This window comes from Psittacula echo (assembly GCF_963264785.1).
Source record: "Psittacula echo genome assembly, chromosome: 1".
NCBI lineage: Eukaryota > Metazoa > Chordata > Aves > Psittaciformes > Psittacidae > Psittacula > Psittacula echo.
Window position 1 is genome coordinate 111,068,808 of NC_137735.1, and position 14,076 is coordinate 111,082,883.

Genomic DNA, 14,076 nt, shown 5'->3' on the forward strand with positions numbered 1-14,076 from the left:
CCAAATGCTGGTAACTTCTGTATATCCCAGCAGAAGTTGAGGTGATGGAGCATGTTGCTAACTGTGGCCTGTAAAGCTTAACCCAGGAGTGCAGGGTTTTTTTAGTAAATCGCACAGCTGGTGTCTCTTTCTAAGGTATTAACTGCAAGTGAGTGGCACTCCTCTTACATCTCTATTCTGCCAAAGGGGAGGAACAGAGAAAAGGGTGGAAAATGCAAACATTTGAGGAGAACTGAGGGACAGACTCCTTGGATTTGTCTGCAAGTGTGCAGATTTCCACTCAGGCAGAGATGACTGCAAGCAGATGAGTCGCTTGGGGCACCTAGACTGAAGTCTTCAGCTCACCACTGCCCTGAAAACCCTTCATTGTCATACATGAGGGAAGCACGTCTCTCTCCAAAAGCAATGCTCAACATTTTTCAGCAGTAATGTAATCATTTCACAAGCTGGCAAAAAGATGGTGCTGAATTAAAAAATCCTAATGGCAGGGAAAATTTTATGGTTAAAGGCTGGTCTGCGTTGTTTTCAGATATTACTAAGAGGGAAATTTTTCGTGTTCTCCCCTAAGGTTAAGCAGTAAAATGAAAAACTGAAAGTAAGGGTAGGAAATTTGCCAAAATGGGGAGGCGTTGAGAGGGAGGAAAGAAAACTTCGCCATTTTATAGATGCAGAGCCTTAAATAAAACTCAAAGCTTTCAATCTGCTGAGGCCCAAGTGTGGGATCAAGATCTGATGTGAGAGACACTAAAATTAAAACAGGAAAGGGAAATTTTATGGCTATGATGTGCTTTGGTTTTGCAGAAATAACTCTACCTACTACTAACTCAGCTTCAGAAGGTTCATTTTGGCGGTAAGTGTTTTACTTGAATTGTTTGTCATAGGAAAGAAAGACTTTGTCACAAATGTAAAGTGGGAAGGGTACTTACCTTCAGAAAGCACCTTGAGACTATCAAATGCTTGAAAAGCCATTGCTCACTTATGCTATTACTGCAGTTATGAGTGAGGCCTTGGCCTCTCACACCAAAGGATAACAATTTCAGTAAATATATGGTATGCCCCCAAAAGATATAGCAAAATTACCTTAAATTGTGATTATGTGTAGTAATAGAGTTGTCCAAGAGTGGGCTCTCAGTCATGATGCTTCCATACATGCCAGAATTTAGCCAAGCCGAGCGGGCTCGCCTCTTTTTCTTCTCTTGTTCCTTGCGTTTTCCAGGCTTTGCTTTCTTTTTCTTTCCTGATACCTTCATGGGCTGCTCTTTGTAGGTCTGTGATTTGTTTGTCTCCTGAGTTAGGTATCTGCCCTCATCTTCACTACCAAATCGCACAGGGTAGTTCTTCGTGTTGGTAGCAGGCTTAGGGTTAGGTGAAACCTCTGAAGTTGCACGGATCTCTGCAGTGTTGACACCTTCAATTAAATTTTGAAGGAATATTCTTCTTCGTAAATCTTGAATTGACTTGCCCTTGTCATGCAATAGCTGGTGTTCTGATACAGCTCGTTTGCTAAAGAAAGAGAAGAGGGGGAAAAAAATCTTTAGGATTTGGTTATTGCCTGGTGTTTGGCAGAGCTCCTCTCTCTTTTGGCAGTGGTGGGCACACTGTGAGTGACTGTATACCAGCTCTCAGGCTTGGAGACATCAAGTTAAGTCAGACTGCTGGAGCAAGTCTTGCTTCTCAGAGCAGCTACTCCCTGCAGAGAAGGGAAAGACCTAAGCGGGTAATAATTCTCAGCCGACTGATCATACAGCAATGGACCTGGAGTTGGATTAGTCACTGTTCTGTTCTAGGAAAGCATTACAACTCTTAATATATCACACTTCAGGCAGTAAAAGCAGGAAGGCAGTTGTCAGAGATAGGAAAATCAAAGGGTCAGATAATGGAGCACTGCAGTCAAGCAAGACAGGGAATAACAAGTACTTGTACTGAAGCCGGAAGCAGTGTTTATACAGCATCATTCTAATAATTTTCCTCTGCTCAGTCATATACTTCAAAACCATAAATAAATGCATAAAAGTGTAATTCATTTCTAAATTTAAATAAATGCAATTGCAGGAACGTAATGGAAAAATGTTTGAATTTGGGTGCCTGAAACATAGGCACTTCAGTCCATAATGAGCTATCCAGAAAGGCAGCCTGAGCATCAGGAGAGAAGAGCCTCAGCCACTCCTGCTGAATGTACTGCTTGGCCACTTCTGTCTAATTATGGGGTTTGATGCCTTTCTAGTATTCCTTTAAGAGTGAACTTTCGGGGCCAGTTTTCTTGTCTGCTGTGCTCTCTGAGTTTTATTCTAGCCCTCTTCACTGAATCTTCTTCAAGAGCATCCTAGTTTGTTTGAGTGGGTCTCTGATGCTTTTCCAGTTTGTGATCTTTTGGTTCACTAACCTTTGTCTTTGGGTGATGGTTTAGCTATCTGTCTTTCAGAGATGTTGTACTGGCAAAGAATGTATGAAACATCTGAGGAAAGAAAATACAAGTGGCACCTGGATAATAAATAACCATGATAAAATACATGCTGTTGATGTGGAATAGACACACAGCTGCACTGTGAACCACAGAAAGAGTGCAGGCTGGGATTTTAGTTGCGTTCCCGTGAATGCTATAATACAGTTTATCCTTCCAACTGCCCTAGTTCAGTGTGCAGAGATTGGCTATGTATCCTCTCATATTGCATCAGGGTACTCCATGTGACTGGATTATTACTGGCCAAAGAAAATGAATTCACAGCCTTGCCTGTTGTATGATAATTTGGTCAGTTAGCTGGATAAGAAGTTGTTTCTACATGTGGGTGAAATGGGAGAAGACACATAACTGTGAGCGAATATTTCTTTCCTTCCATCCCATCACTAATTATCCTGCTATGTTACCAGGTTGCAAAATGTGGTGAACAAAGATAGCATGCTAAATGATTGGTAGTGTTCTGCAACTTCTGTTTCTCAGTCCCTTCAGCCAAATTCTCTAGACTGTGATTTGATCAACAAGCTACCTGAAACTGGCGACTTCAAGTTGCAGTAGTTTAAGAGCACTCCCCTCACTTTTTGTCTTTGCAGAGCATCACTTCTGAATATTGGGTTCAAGTGGTGGGTTCAAGTGACACTACATCTCTTACTCAATGTAAAATTCAAACAGCAGCTTTCCCCCATTCCACAACGAGACTGAAAGATGGCTGCTAGTTTGGCACGAAGTCATACAGTAGGGATATCTGCTCAAAAGCAGGCCTAGATATACTTGAGCTTGTAAGCAAACATTGTCTCTGCTTTAAACATCCCTAAATCAGTTTTGATGATTTCAGGCTTTAGGGCAAATATTTTGTGCCCTTCAACTCAATGTCCCAAAGCAAAAATGCAATGTGATAATACTGAGCTGAACCCATATTGTTTCTTTCTCTTTAGTGCAGCTGTGACCATTAACACAAGCTAAAAATCTCCCCCAGGAAAAATTTTTGTGCAGTGCATTCCCTGAAGCTCTCCAACAGCCATCTCTAACAGTCTTCTCATTAAGGTCAGTCTGATTTGCAAGTGCACTAATAAAACTAGCACCTTGGACTCCTCTGAGTGGCATACTTCTGTGCTCTTGTCAAGCTGTCCGTTGTGGCTCACGTTACATTCTTAGCTTCAGTAATCTGTTTTCCCAGGATATTTGCTTGGGAAATGCAGTTCTCCTTTTACTCTTCTAGTTTATAAAAAGCATACAAAATCTCAGTGCTTTACTGAGTCTAAACCAGCATGTATGTCTTATGTGATGAGCAGAGCTTTCCTACTGCCTCTTGTGAACTACCAAGGATAATTCCTTTTATCACAGACAACCTAAAGCTGCCTTAATCCTGTAATGTGTATTTGGTCAATTTACCCACTGTGACAAAATCTTGAATCTCTAAAGCCTGTTATTAAAGTACTCCTGATTGAAAAGCTATTCCATTTTGCAGAGCTGAAACCTAAAGATTCGGTTCCAGTACACACAAGACAGTCAAAGAGCATTACAAGATCTACATTGTGACAGAGTATGTTTTTCCAAAATAATGCAGGGATTGACATGTGAGGGGTTAGTGTGCCAAAAAGGGTGGGTTTCTGTTTAAATGTCTGTATGATATTTAGCATCAAGTCTGGCCCCAAATAACATTCTGCCATTCCAGATGATTGTATAACATTACGTAGTGTTACATTTCACATGACTTTTATTACTCAGCCAGACTTAAGGATTACATTTTGCCTATTAATTTCCTTTGTATGCTCTAGATCAAAAATCTCTTTAAAACAAAGAAGATGTGGTAGATACAAATCTCTTTAACCTTCTTCCTCCTCTGCCTCAATTATTCAAACAACTCCTATGTTTGTAAATCAAGGAGAAGACTGATGTAAGAAGTGCTTCATGGTAGAGATATCAACAGTGTCTCACCCACACACTCAGAGTAGGAAAGCAATGAAAACTGGAATGATTGCATTCACATCTTGGGTATGATACATAAGAAAGTCTCAGGCTGTCAGGGTTAAGATGACCCACTAGAGGTCCCTTCCACCCTGCTGCAAAAGGTACCTCTTATTCAGGGAAAAAGAGTCTGTACCCAAACCACATGCAGTAAATGCTAAGCTAACATGCGGTAGGCTCTTTTGAAAGAAGGATGTTGGTTTGTATTTCACCAGAGCATCCAAACTAATTGCTGTATCCAAGTACTATGCACATACGAGACTTGATGTCTCATTACATGGAAAATAGTAGAAATCCATGACTTGTGACTATACTGACTTCTTGTACTTCCAGATAAGCTTCTCTTTTCAGGCACATTCCTTCTTCATTTTTTACCCTAGATATCTAGCATCACTGAGAAGCAACATTATTCAAGCAACAACTTTATGTTTCAGAGAGTTGCTCTTATTTAACTGTTGTTATCCTTGAGCTGATCATAAGTTTAACAAAATAACTAGAGAGGATTCAGTCAGCTCTGGATTTTGCAAGACTGAGTGCTCTTGCCACTGGCTCCAGAGGGAGTGAAAACTGCTCAACCTATCTCAGGGTTAGGAAAAATATTTTGAACAGATCTGAGGACATGATGCTGCAGTGTCTGGACATGCTGATAAAAATATCTAATTTCACTTTGGGGCATTACTGGGTTTCTCAGAAGTTTTTCAGCAACTAAAGTGTTTCTGTTACAAATAATATGTCTGGCAATCTGTTCTTGGGACAATTTGCTGCTGCTTTCCATGGGAGATTTGCTTCAGTAAAGTCTGTAGAACCAAGCCTACGTCATTTTGATTATTTTTGCATGGGTCTAATGATGTGCTTCAGTATTTTCATCCGTTACTGGTTTAAGCCTTTGACTGAAAAAAGTATCTCTAGACTTAAGTGAGTTATTAACTATTAACTCTAGGAATGGTTTGTGGTGATATTAAAACAGGACACATGTTTGAGTGTGGTGTCTGTGTTTGTGCTGTACCCACAAACAAAACTACGTGAATGCCACTAACTGACAGCTAACTGGTTTCTTGTGTGTGTTTTACATGCCATAGCAAAGAGGGAGCTGAGAAATGCATTTTGACTGCTTAGCTTCCACTTTTCTTCCCCCTGTCAGAGTGGAATGGGGATATTGGAAAGACCTCTGATCCTGACCTTTAAAAACAAGTGTTAGGAAAACATCAGCTTCAAAAAAAACAGGTGAGAGTATTTCTTAGCAAATCTAACTTCTTTAAAATACAAATTTGGCTCAGATCCAGCTCAGAGTTTCCTAGCCAAGAAAATAACAGCATTTGACTGTACTTCAGTTATTTTCAGACAACTGTACTGCAGATTTTTATTTCTGAAACTGAGATTTGTTTTCTCTGTATTCAAAGAGAGGAAAATGGTTGCAAATGAAAGAAATAGCTGAACAATAATTTGAAAGAGTACAAAACAGCTCAGCATTAATGGACTGGGAAGAACACACTGTAGCACTATCAGCAATAGCATGTTCTTCACAATTTGCTGTAGGAGATTTGTAATAGCTGTCTGCCTGGTGCCAAAGCTTAGGTGTGCCTGTAGTTACTTCACCTGGGGGATTTTCTTTGTTGCTTAAACGGTAGAGGAAGTGCTATTTGGAGATCTTGTCCTTATGTATGTAATAAAACGTTTACGAGGAAACCAATCTGAAATCGTTTGCTGTGTCATGTTTCCCTATAAGTTGTGATTGGATTTTCCAACCTTCTTTTCCCATCCTGACTTCCTTTTGAACTTAGTGACAATACAGCTCTCCACGCAGTATGACTGAGGTGTTTCTTCCTTAGAAAATCTGATGCAAGTTCAGTGAAAGCCTGTGAGTTAGATGTTTGAGGCAGCTGCTCCTACATAAGCCCAGTGGCTTCTCCTCTGCACTTTGCGTAGGGGTATTAGTATAAACCATGCTGATTATTTTGGAAGGAGCAAAGAGGTCATTTCCTGAACAGACTTTCTTAAGTTACATTATCATTTATCAAAAATTATGCTTCTGCCTCCAAGATACTGGACTCCCTTTGGATTTTTATTATTTTTTTTTTTTAATTTTTATTTTTTCTCCCCTGAATTCAGCGGCAGAAATCCAAAGAAGTTGTTCAGTAGTTCAGTTTCATGACAGCCCTCACTATCGCGTGTCTCCTCTACCCTTATCTATATTGGCTCCATGCCAGCGCCAAAGAAGTATATGTTATTTAGTGTAACACACAGCACTTTGATGAAACAGGATTCTCCCTACCAGGACCCTCCCGGGGTGCAGAAAGGTGCACAGGCAACAGCACACGCTGGACAAGCACATAGATGCTTTGCTGCTCCCCTCGGAAGAAGAGACCCTCAGCTTTAATACCTCCTTCCAAAAAGCTCTATCATTTCCTTCCCGAACGCTTTATAAGGTCGGCCAGCTGAAAAGCGCCCTTTGCCTGTCACAAATGCTGTCCGCCTATCGCCGAGAGGCCATTAGGGAGCACCTGGGTTACCTGGGGCAGGTAACCCAGAGCCGCTCCGCTGCAGGGCGCTGCTGGGGCTGCAAAGCCTGCGGCGCTGCGTCCCTCCCCACCAGCACCGCCACCCAAAAACGGGAAAAAAAACCCAAGAGAAACTCACAGTCTGCGGCTGATCCCCTCGACTGATCGCCCGTGAGAGGGTACGGAATAACTCAGCAGAAACACTGCGAAACTCCAGTGCTGGAAGAGTTTAGTGAACATTGTATCCTCCGGGTCTTAAAACCTGCAAGGAAAGGGAGGTCAGTCCCGAGGGATCCGGGCGCCAGCGCCGTCCTCAAGCGCTCCCAGCTTTCGGCTCCACCAGCTCTGAGGCTGTGGAGGAAAAACAAACTTGCGGAGCTCTCGGCTGCGGCTCACTTCTTCCAAACTTCTCTCCGTCGCTTTCCCTTCCCTGCTGCCTGTCTCTCCCTCCCTCCTTCCCTCCCTCCCTCCTTCTCTGTGTCTCGCTGCCCGGAGGCAAGATCTTTCTCAATATTAGTTAAAAAATCATCTAGCTCCTTTTTGACTCGGGTTTAGAGAGCGCGTCTATTTATCTCCTTGAGCCCTGATCAGTTCTAGTCCTTTAAGCCGCTGTCTCAGGGCTTTATGTTACAAGAGAAGCCCTCTTTGCAGATAAGGAGAGATTCTCCAAAGTCAGCTCAGCTCCCCTCTGCTCTGCAAACACACGCACGGACGGACACACACATAGAGGGACGCAGATTCGGGGGCGGAGGGGTGGGGGGGATGCATCTATACATCTGTCTTTAGGTATACCTCTGCTAAAAAAAAAAAAAAAAAGTCAGGTTCACGTCCTCAGTCAGCTTCCGGAAAGTTTGGTCCACAAGTGTGCAGGGGACAGGCAAGTCAAGGAAAGAGCGCTGCCTAGCTGGAGAGCCAGAGAGGTCTAGGCGGAGCGGCAGCCCGGGCAGGCTCGGGGGCTTGGAAGCATGCTTGGCTCCGCAGGTTGGACTGCGCTGGAGCCTGCGATGTTCACACGCTCCGAAGCAGCCTCTGGGAGACCTGCGAGAGGACGGAGAATTTTGCAAAGAGATGGCGCCCTAGGAACATGTGCAGAGAGAGAGAAAGCCAGGCCGGGATACCCACAGCCAAAAAGGAGACCAGAGATCAGCGCTTCCCAGGACCGGAATCAAAAAGGAGCGAAGAAAGGGGGACACACGACAGCGCACGCAGTCAGCAGACTCTGAGGACTCCGGCCAAGCTCTTCGCATCTTCTGCAGCCGAGCTCTTGTCTCTTTCTGTGTGTCTCCCCCCTCCCTCCACAGCTCCGTTTTCGTGTTTACCTCTAGGTCACCACCTAACCTGCCGCAGCACAGTGCGGAGGGGGATCCCATCAGTGAGGATACTTTTTAGATCAAGCCCAAAAGCCCAGCCTGGGATCGTTGCCGCCTCTCTTTTCACGCACCTACCGTTGTTGGTCGCGGTTCCCCTATTAGCTGGAGGGCTGATTCTTAATGATGTTAATTGTACGCTAGTAAAGGGGGGGGGCTGAGGGGGAGGGCTGGGGGAAGGACTCGCAGTCTATGAACACAGGCGCTTCTTGCCAAAAAAGTAAATTAGTGGAAAGTTTTCTCCTCCTCTCCCTCTTTCGCCTTCCACTTCGCCCTCCGCCAATCTGATCAGGGCGTTGCAGGTATCTGTGTCAGGTTGCGCTGCCGTGCGAGGCGGACAGCGACAGGGGACTCCCCGCCCCGCCTGCAGACCCTGATCACACCCCCCCGCCTGCGGAGGGACTGAATTCTTCCCTCACAGGAAAACACTTATGTAAAAACCAAAGGTAACACAATCCGCCCCTTTATACAACCCGCTTGAGAAAGAAAGTGCCCCCGGCTATTACGAAGTAGGGTACAGGGGGAAAGCATGGTAGGGGGTTTAGAGGGGTGGTCCAAAGGGAACCACTTTGGAAGCCAACTTGTTTGGCTGCAGAGGAAGGGCTCTCCGCAGGCTGTGCCCAGGCGGGCAACAGCGAGCACCTGGGGCCGCCGGCTCCGTCCCGGCAGCACCCAGGCACCACTCAGCCATCCGCGGCCGCGCACTCTCAGCGGGGCTCCGCGCGCCACTGAAACCTGTCCGGAGTGACCTGCCCGCCGACACCGGTGCTGCCCCCAGGAACGGAGGGGTCGCTGGCTTATGCCACCGACCCCCTGATTTACAGCAAAATGCCTGCCCAACACCCTCGCAAAGCGCATCAAAACTCTGAGGTCTGCCGGCTGGTTACTCTTTCTCATCCTGTCCCCGTACTAAAGAACGCTTTCTGGCAAAAGTTTAGGTGCAGAGCAAACCATTGCTCTACCTGCAGGTTATTTCACGTTAAAAGACACTTGCTGCCACGATTTCAAAGTCCAGCTCCTTAGCCAAATTTCATACCGCACCCGCAAATAAAACCGACTACATGAGAGCTGGAATAGAAATCATGCTGAAGATATTAAGTCGTTTATGCTGTAAATAAATTCCCTGAACACCTGGTAGGCTATAAATGAAAATGTATGTCTAATAGGCTTCTTTGATTTACACTGCCCTTTCGACTAATTAAAAATAATTGTAAGATCCCCTGAAAAGAGCCCCCACACATTCATAAGTCTATTGCTCATGTTCAAAGTAAAATGTACATCAAATATTTTTAGAATTTCCTTTCCCCTAGAAATAATAATAATAAAAAATAATAAAAAGAAACAACCAACCACCCCAACCCTTACAGCCTCAGGAAAAATAAATAGCCTTTTTAAACTTGGAATACTGAAGTTTCTTCATAATTTATTACTTCACCTTTTCCTTGAGTTACAGCCCTCTGTGCGTCTCAGAGATCACCCTGGTCAACAGTGGTTGATCTTCTCAGCAATCGCTTCCAAACTATGTTTTATGCTTAAGAAAAAAAAAAAAAAAAAAAAAAAAAAAAGGAAAAAAAGAAAAAAGGTTAAATAAATTTTTTTTTTAAAAAAAAAAAAGAAGAAGAAGAAAAGAAAAATACTTTTCAAGAGAAATCCGGCTGTACAGAGTTTTTATTCTGCCTGCAACAGATTAGTGCTAAATAAAGGGTGTTAAAAGCAGGTGCTTTTCTCCCTTGCTGCTCTTTTTATTATGAAGAACAGAAGCTTCTCCTAATATATATAGTGAGGGAGACCCTTCTTTATTGCTTTTATTGAAAAGACCAAACTTGTGACATCACTAACCACCTTCCTATGGCTGAGTTTGCCTCATCTCTGCCTCAGTGGGCTTGAAAAAAAGAGAGAGAGAGAAAAAAACCCTACATTCCAACTATGGCTTTGCTAATATGGCAGGAACTGAGCAGTGCCAAACCTGTTTAGGACACTTACTATCACACCATGATACCGTGAGCACACACACCCCCACCCCCCTTCTCTTTCCCCCTCCCTTCCCCCCAAAGACTCTTTGTCATCTGCAACAACCGGCACAGCGCTTTTTCTCCTGCCACCTACACAAATGCTTAACCCGTGAGCAAACTTCTCCTGGTACCTAGCTTCACCGCAAGCCTGAACCTTCCTCCGTGGCAGGACAGGGTGAAAAGTACCCTCTGCCGGGGTTTAAATACGTCTTTTCCCAGCAGGATGGAGCTTGGGGAGGGGGATGCATACCCAGGGAAGCGGCTCCCGAGGACGGACCCCCTCTACCTGCAGCATCTCACCCCGCCGGCCCCAGCTGCTCTTTCCTGCTACCTCCGGGTGTCCCCTGACCCCAGGGAGAGCGGGGAGAGGATGATACTGGACGAGAGGAAGGACTGAGGGGAGATGCTTTGGCGCAGGTTTTGGGACGGGAATCGCACCTACACCAAAGCATCTCCCCGCGAATGGGTCACCCCAGGCACGGCTGTTCCCGTGTTTAGGAGCAGGGAAAAGCCGTAGTTTTGTTCTGATTTCACCTGCCGGGGTCTGGGTTACCGCAGGGCTCCCCGCCAAGACGATGCTCTTGCGGCGGCTGCTTGTTTTTCCAGCCGGGAAGCACGGAGGGAGCCGTGAGCTGAAGGCAAACCCCTGTGTTTGCCTTTCTGGTCAAGCCCTGCCTGCCGCGACAAGGCAAACCTTATCATTTTAGGTTTTCTGCTTTCCTTTTCTCCCGTCTTCCCGCCTCAAAGACAATGAGATTTTGGAAGGATGCCGCGATTGGCTTCTGCTTCTTTTTTCCATACGTATAAACAGGCATAAATCAGCTTTCCTACGAGGAAGCTGACCTGGGAGTTTGGCTAGGAAGATAAGTCCCCGTTCCAGGTCTGGCACGTAATTCCCGAGCAGGGAATAGGGCCAGAGGCTGCGGGCGGGTGTGTGACCGGGCTCCCCCCGGGAGCAAAACCTTTCCCTGAAACAAGAGGCGACAAGTGGGACAGGTTTAGCTAACTGGGGAGGAGGTACCAGTGCAGCCTCAGAGATCAGAAGGAATTAATGACTAACTCTCCTTCCCGGTGCTCAGAGGCAGGCTAAATCCTCCTCTCTGCAAACTTCCCATCCTTTACCTCTGTGAAGTTCCGCCTCTCCCTCCTCCCTCTTGTTTTAACACAATAAAGCATTTTCGTCATTTCCCCTCGCGGATTTCTATAACCTCAGTTGCACTCTTCCAGGGCTCTGGTTCAGAAGGGGAGTTTAACCTCCCCAGTCTTCTCAGGGTGGAAAAAATGGTGTTCAGCGAAAAAACACAGGCGTGCTGACTGCTTTGGAGTGAGGCTGGCGGGGAAGTGAAGGGAGCGGCAGCACAGCGATTGCCGGTCTTGTCCTGCGAGGACCCCAGATTCTCGGAGACTCGCACAAACCCTGTGATACAGTGGGGTTCAGAGCCAGCGAGCGCAGCTCTCTGCAGGCGAGGTGCGAAGTCCCAGCTGGTTTTTTTGGATTTTAGGTTTGTTTTTTTTTTTCTTCCTTTTTTCCCCCCGAAGCTCCTAGGGTGGTCTTGAAAGCAAGGCTGTTCTGCAGATAGTAGCAAATGCGATTGCTTGCAGATTTAGGCGGGCTTTCCAGCAAGTACTCATTCTTGCCCACAACCTTCAGCTTTGCTGTATCCAGTTCTCACAAAGGTTGCCTTTCTCCCCTCTGCTCTCCCATGGCTGTCAGGGTTGAGAAACTTCTCAGTCCACGTCCGACATGGTGTAATCTTCCAATTGGGTGAAAAGATTGTTTGAGGAGAAAGGGAAAACCGTTTTTTTTCCCTACCCATCAGCAGGACACAGACGTTTCGAGGCAGTCTATCTGCACACACCAATCTCCTTTATTAAACAATGGTAGAGTAGCTGTGCAGAGCTGCTTCTCCCACCCTGGAGGCGGCCGGAGTTCCCCAAGTTCATTTATTGACACACTGCGAAGTTTATTTAGACAATATGCATTTAATTTATGCAGTCGGGGGGGGAATACCGAAGAGGCTGTGTGGAGCTGGAGAGGACTGTGCCAAATCTTCTGTCTGGTTCCCAGAATCCAGTAGACACCGAAAGGAATAATTTTCAAATTTGAGGGCTAAGAGCCAGTTATTAATTCATAAAGTCTGTCCCTACTATCTATAGCCCCGGGTGCCGGCGGCTGGCACCCCGCGGCGGAACAGCCGGCCAGCCTGGACCCCGTTCAGCGGGCTGCGGCGGGGCCGGTGAGCTGTCCATGGTGGTGCGGGCCCGGCTTCCCGCTGCGGGCAACCGACGGACGCACCGACAGACAGCCCCGGCTGGGTGAAGAATGGAGGCTCGGGATGACACGTCCCGTTTTACTGTCTCCCTGTCCCTGCTTTCTCTCTAAGCTATCTATGTAATTTCTACTTGTAAAGCCCCTACTCGAATCTTCACCTGCAGGTAAGTAACCTGCAAGAAACAGGCAGCTGTTTCAGACCCCTGTTGGAGGGAGACTTCAAGTGCATGATCTCCCAATGATCATGGCACTCCAAGTGCTAGTAGTAACCATGCTTTCCATGATTCATGTATTTTCACTAAGTGCTTCGAAACTTTTAGGTGTTAAGCTGCCTCTCTCTAGTTCTGGTCTTGACTTCGGTTTTAAATATCTCTTAACATAAGTTGGACTGTTTTATTTTGTTCCATTTTTTGTGACTGAATATCTACTAAATACAAACAGGAACAAACGTGTCTGGTCTATTCAACTTAAGCAAAACTATTACCAGACTGGGCTGGCTTGAAAACAAGAATTCGATTTCAGCCGGGGGGGGAGTGGGGGTGGAGTGCCGGCGAGGAGAGAGAGGAGGGGGAAGGGAGGGGGAAGCTTTGCAATTCGTTTTTTTCACTATTTTGAAACAAAACCCAGCTCTTTAGACATTTTTCTGAAAGGAGGCAGACTCACCTCCTGCCTTGGAATAGCTTAGTGGTTAGTGTATTCATCTGGGATGTGGGACACCAGAGTTCAAGTCCTTTCCTTCTCTGACTCAGAGTGCTAATCCCTGGACAGTTGACTTCTCTCAGTTCCATCCCAGACAGAAAAACCTTTCTGATTACATTAGTAATGAATTGATACTTTCCGATGGGTGAAAAATTAATATTTAGTTAAGGAAAAATTCCCACCTAACTGTTACGCTGAGCAGCTGGGGATTCTTGGTTAAAAAAAAGGGAATTCCAGGCTTTCATCATACAACAATGGAAAAGAATTGCAAGTTGTGAAAAGAAATTATGTGTTAGGAAAAAGGAAGGTGTCTCCTTCTCTGGTGGCACACAGGGCTAGTGGGATTAAGACATACTTTCTTTAGCTTTAGTGCTTCTGTCCTTCCCCATGGGCACATTCAAATAGTATGGTTAAGGTATGCTTTCCTTAGATATTATTTTGTTTGATTTATTTTTTTCTATTTGTTTAGCAGATGGAACACTAGAAATAGTTGCACTTAGGATCATGTCTAGCCTCACAGGGCTTCCCCACCCAGAAGACAGGCTGCCTTTCCATACCTGGGCTGATTGAAATAACTTTTTGTGTGAGGTTTGAAATCATGCCTGTGAATCTGGACAGCAAGATACTATAACATCCTCCATCATAAGCATAACCTTTGTTTGGTAGCATTTCTTAAATACACGTCTTTGTTTTATGCATTTTGTCTTTAGTAAGTATTTTTGGTAATCGCCAGTCTACCTTCTAGGAACTTTGCTGCTTTTTGCTTTTTTTTTAAAAACATAGAGATGAGTGGAAATGTTACATC

At 45.3% G+C, this 14,076-nt stretch overlaps 1 protein-coding gene across 1 annotated transcript; it reads right to left on the reverse strand.

The window, feature by feature from the left end:
- Positions 1–1,076: 1,076 nt before the first annotated feature.
- On the reverse strand, positions 1,077–7,161 carry PTHLH (parathyroid hormone like hormone; the record flags this gene model as incomplete). Its single annotated transcript, XM_080624796.1, has 2 exons — positions 1,077–1,503; positions 7,061–7,161. 2 exons carry the CDS (start codon positions 7,159–7,161, stop codon positions 1,077–1,079), a joined length of 528 nt encoding a protein of 175 aa, XP_080480922.1.
- Between the last annotated feature and the right edge of the window lie 6,915 nt (positions 7,162–14,076).